Raw genomic sequence first — 3,466 nt, forward strand, 5'->3', positions numbered from 1 at the left:
ATTTCATATATGTTTGCAAATTGTAAATCTACGAACTATATTACTTATTTCTATTACAAACCATTCTTTCGAACTCACTCGATAACAAAATTAAATAAAATAACGTCTCGGGGTAGGATCTCTTTAAATCTAACAAATATAAAAGTTTAGCTACTAAACGTCACCATAAAATTATCAAAACAATTTTTTTAAACTAGAAATACTTAAATAAATGAAGAATAAAGAAAATGATGTATGAAAACCCCGAATTCTTCGCTTGTCTCCTCAACTCCGAGCGTCTCTCTCCAGTTCTTGTTTGTGGCGGCTGAAAAATTCTAGGCCTGATATCAAAATCTTGTGTATTATGGTATTCATCCCTATTAGCCTCCAAAATTCCATCCAAAGAGCAAAAGAAATCGTCCACCAAAAAGTTTTCTTATTGAGTCATGCTGGGGTGGTAAAAAAATTACTGCCATAACGCGACTCCTTCTGAATGAATCTTCAGTTTTCTGCTTGGTTTGGTTCTTTTTCTCCAAATCCACCACCACCAACCATGAGTCGTGACCATAGGCATGATCATATACTTAAATGCATGAAACATAGACTCGACACACATAAACGCATGCAAAATAGACTAAAAACAGACCAATAAAATACGTAAATACGACCCTCGACATCACTATATTTACAAACCAAACTTTAACTAACTACGTGATTTCAATCTTAAAAATATCAAGTCACATGATTATATATGAAATTTTCCATTCTACATGTATGTCTTTTCAATTCTGCTTTCGACAATATTATATATAGGCCATATTCGGAAAGGCTTAGAAACAACGGCAAATTGCACATAAATTCCTATTGGGCTTCTGAACTTTACGGTCAGTACCCAATAGGAATTTATTTATATTCAATGCCTGACAAATTGTATTTCTATGTTTAAACTCCCCAATGAAGAGACAAATACCGAATTACCCTCCTATTTAATTAAAACCCATTACTACCCTCCTTTGTATTATATCTTCTCTCCCTTCTTCTTCAGAGCTTGTTCGGCCGACTGAAAGGAAATCACGACATCAACTGAGACGCAGCAAATGGGGAGAAAAAAGGCGACAAACAAATCTGCAGAAGCTAGCACCTCGAATAAATGTCGAAGAACTCGAAATAAGAAGAAATCGAAGCAAGGTACGAAGGAGAAATCCGAGCATGGTACGAACGAGAACCACATTTTCGTCAATGTCTAGGGTTTGTTAATTGTGGAAACGTTTGTGTGGTTTGAAACTGTTATTGTTTGTTTTAGGTTATCGACAACATTTTTTCCCCAATTTATAGGCTTTGTTCTTGATATTGTTATTCATTCGAATTTTTTAGTTGTATTGTTAATATTTTTAGAAATTTTGATTAAATTCAAAAATTAGTACTTGTGCTTGATTTCGAAGCTGCTGTTCCAAATTCCTTGTTTTATGCACAGTTCAATTTTTATGTGATTATTAGGGAATTTTCCGTCTACTGTTGTGGCCAGTGCAAATAATTTTTTTGCGTATAATACCATGGCTAGATTTGTTGATCAAATAGACATGTCTAAATGATATTTTTTTTTTGTTTTTTATATATGCAATTATGTTCTGTTTCTTATTCTTTATTGTAATTGTGTTTGTAATAGTTATTGTATAATTGTTTTATGTTTTTTAATGTAGAAACTACTGCAGAAGACAAACTAATTCATGATTATAATGAGAAGAATAGTGGTAAAGAATATTTTTCATGATGTTCCCCTCCGTATTTTAAAACTGTAATGGGCGAATTGAAGCCAATTCTAGGTGAGCAGCATATGAGTCGGATAAATGATACTCCTTTTGCCAACTGGATTGATATGCCAGTCCTTGCTATCAGTAGTGGACAGATTGATTATTTTCTGAACAGATTTGAGGGTGAATCATGATCTTTTTTTGTTGGTGATAATATTACCATCCCTTTCAAATCAGCTGATTTCTCTGTTGTGCTCGGCCTACATCACATTGGAAAACCAGTTGACTTGGACCTGAAAATGGAGTCCAAATATTTGACACGTCATTTTGACGGCAAGGTCACCAATGCCAAACGAATAGCCATTTATGAAAAATTGATTTTCCTTGCAAGAAGTCAAGATGAATCTGATATTGATGATTTTGTGAGAACTTTCATTTTGTTCATTTTCAAATGCATAATATTTCCCACAGGCAATTATATCACTCCTGGATTTATATTTCCTTATCTCGATGATCTTACGAAATTTTTTGAAGATGCTTGGGGAGATGCCGTCTTCCGATTTTTATATCGAGAAATATGTCAGATCGGGAAAAAACTTTATGTTGATGGATGCACGGTTGGATTGATGGTTAGTATTCAGATTTACTAATTATGATCTTAGTATTTGTCATTAACTTTTATTTTATTTTTCGCTTTAGGCTTGGTTATATGAGACAGTCCCAGTGTTAGAAGGAAGGCGTGGTTTAAATGTTTACCCTCGGTTGTTTTGTTGGGGGAAGAGCAAGATCCCATTAAATGCAGCTGGCACTGAAACATTGTTGAAACGCATAGATTCAACCCAGGTACTTATAATTATTTTAGTTTATTAATCTAGTTGTGCAAAATTAATGTTTAGTTGATTGACAGTTGTATTATTTTTATTTGTGAATAGGTTCTGTCGATACATCCATTTTGTGATGATGAGAAGTTGTTAGTGGACATGAATCTTGGTTTAAAGCAAGAAACGAATAGATCTGAAGTAAAACGTTTTGAGAAACTTGTGATGAAACAAATGAATTAGTTAAAGATACTGAGAAAGAGATGTGCTGAGTTAGAGGGTGAAAAGGTTCGATGTAGAACGAAGGGAAAAAAGTCTGTGGCAGATAAGCGTGAAAATGTTGTTGAGTCTGAGGAAAAAGTTGATAAAACAGAAGAAAAGATGACTTTTGAGTCACCACATGATGCAAGAGCTAATTTTGGTGATTTTGTTGATGTAGTGGTAAATGCAGTTGTTTCTGATTTGGATAAAGAAAAGAAATAGTTAGATGAATCCCATTCTTTGAATGCTTGTGTTGATGAGAGCATTGGTGGTAGTTTTGTTGCTACTTCTGAAGTGGAGAAGAAAACGGTTTCTCAATCTTCAATTGCAGATCATGTGAGGGCTAGGGATGATCGTGTAAAGAAAAAAAAGTTTCCATGTTTGTGACTCCACCTAGCTCTACACCAAGACGTCAGAGGAAGGTGAAAAAACAGGTAAATGAAGTGTCAATTATTTCCAAATCGATTGTATTAAATTTAATGTAGTTTTTCTGTTTTTCAGTACTATTGTTGTTATTGATGTTTGGATTTTCTGTTGTATTGCTGAATATATCGCTGCTTTTGGACATGAAGTTGTAGACATTGAGAAGAAAGGCAATACTCCTGGCAAGGTTGCCATGGATGAGTTTCAAGGTAGATCAAATTTCTGTGGACATGA

General features: G+C 34.2%; 1 protein-coding gene across 1 annotated transcript; it reads left to right on the forward strand.

Annotated features, from left to right (window-relative positions):
- The first annotated feature begins 1,601 nt into the window (after window positions 1–1,601).
- On the forward strand, window positions 1,602–3,234 carry LOC140840416 (uncharacterized). The gene is made up of 3 exons (XM_073207618.1): window positions 1,602–2,359; window positions 2,430–2,573; window positions 2,663–3,234. The coding sequence occupies exons 1-3, from the start codon at window positions 2,030–2,032 to the stop codon at window positions 2,789–2,791; spliced, it is 603 nt and encodes a 200-aa protein (XP_073063719.1). The 5' UTR covers window positions 1,602–2,029; the 3' UTR covers window positions 2,792–3,234.
- The last annotated feature ends 232 nt before the right edge of the window (window positions 3,235–3,466 follow it).

The sequence above is a fragment of the Primulina eburnea genome, chromosome 9, assembly GCF_022965805.1.
Source record: "Primulina eburnea isolate SZY01 chromosome 9, ASM2296580v1, whole genome shotgun sequence".
NCBI classification, from domain to species: Eukaryota; Viridiplantae; Streptophyta; class Magnoliopsida; order Lamiales; family Gesneriaceae; genus Primulina; species Primulina eburnea.

Excerpts from the sequence above, each read along its gene's own strand:
- LOC140840416 (XM_073207618.1), top strand. The coding sequence starts at position 2,030 with ATGGAGTCCAAATATTTGACACGTCATTTTGACGGCAAGGTCACCAAT. Across the intron at positions 2,360-2,429 it reads GATGCACGGTTGGATTGATG|GCTTGGTTATATGAGACAGT; the intron begins GTTAGTATTCAG and ends TTTTCGCTTTAG. Across the intron at positions 2,574-2,662 it reads AACGCATAGATTCAACCCAG|GTTCTGTCGATACATCCATT; the intron begins GTACTTATAATT and ends ATTTGTGAATAG.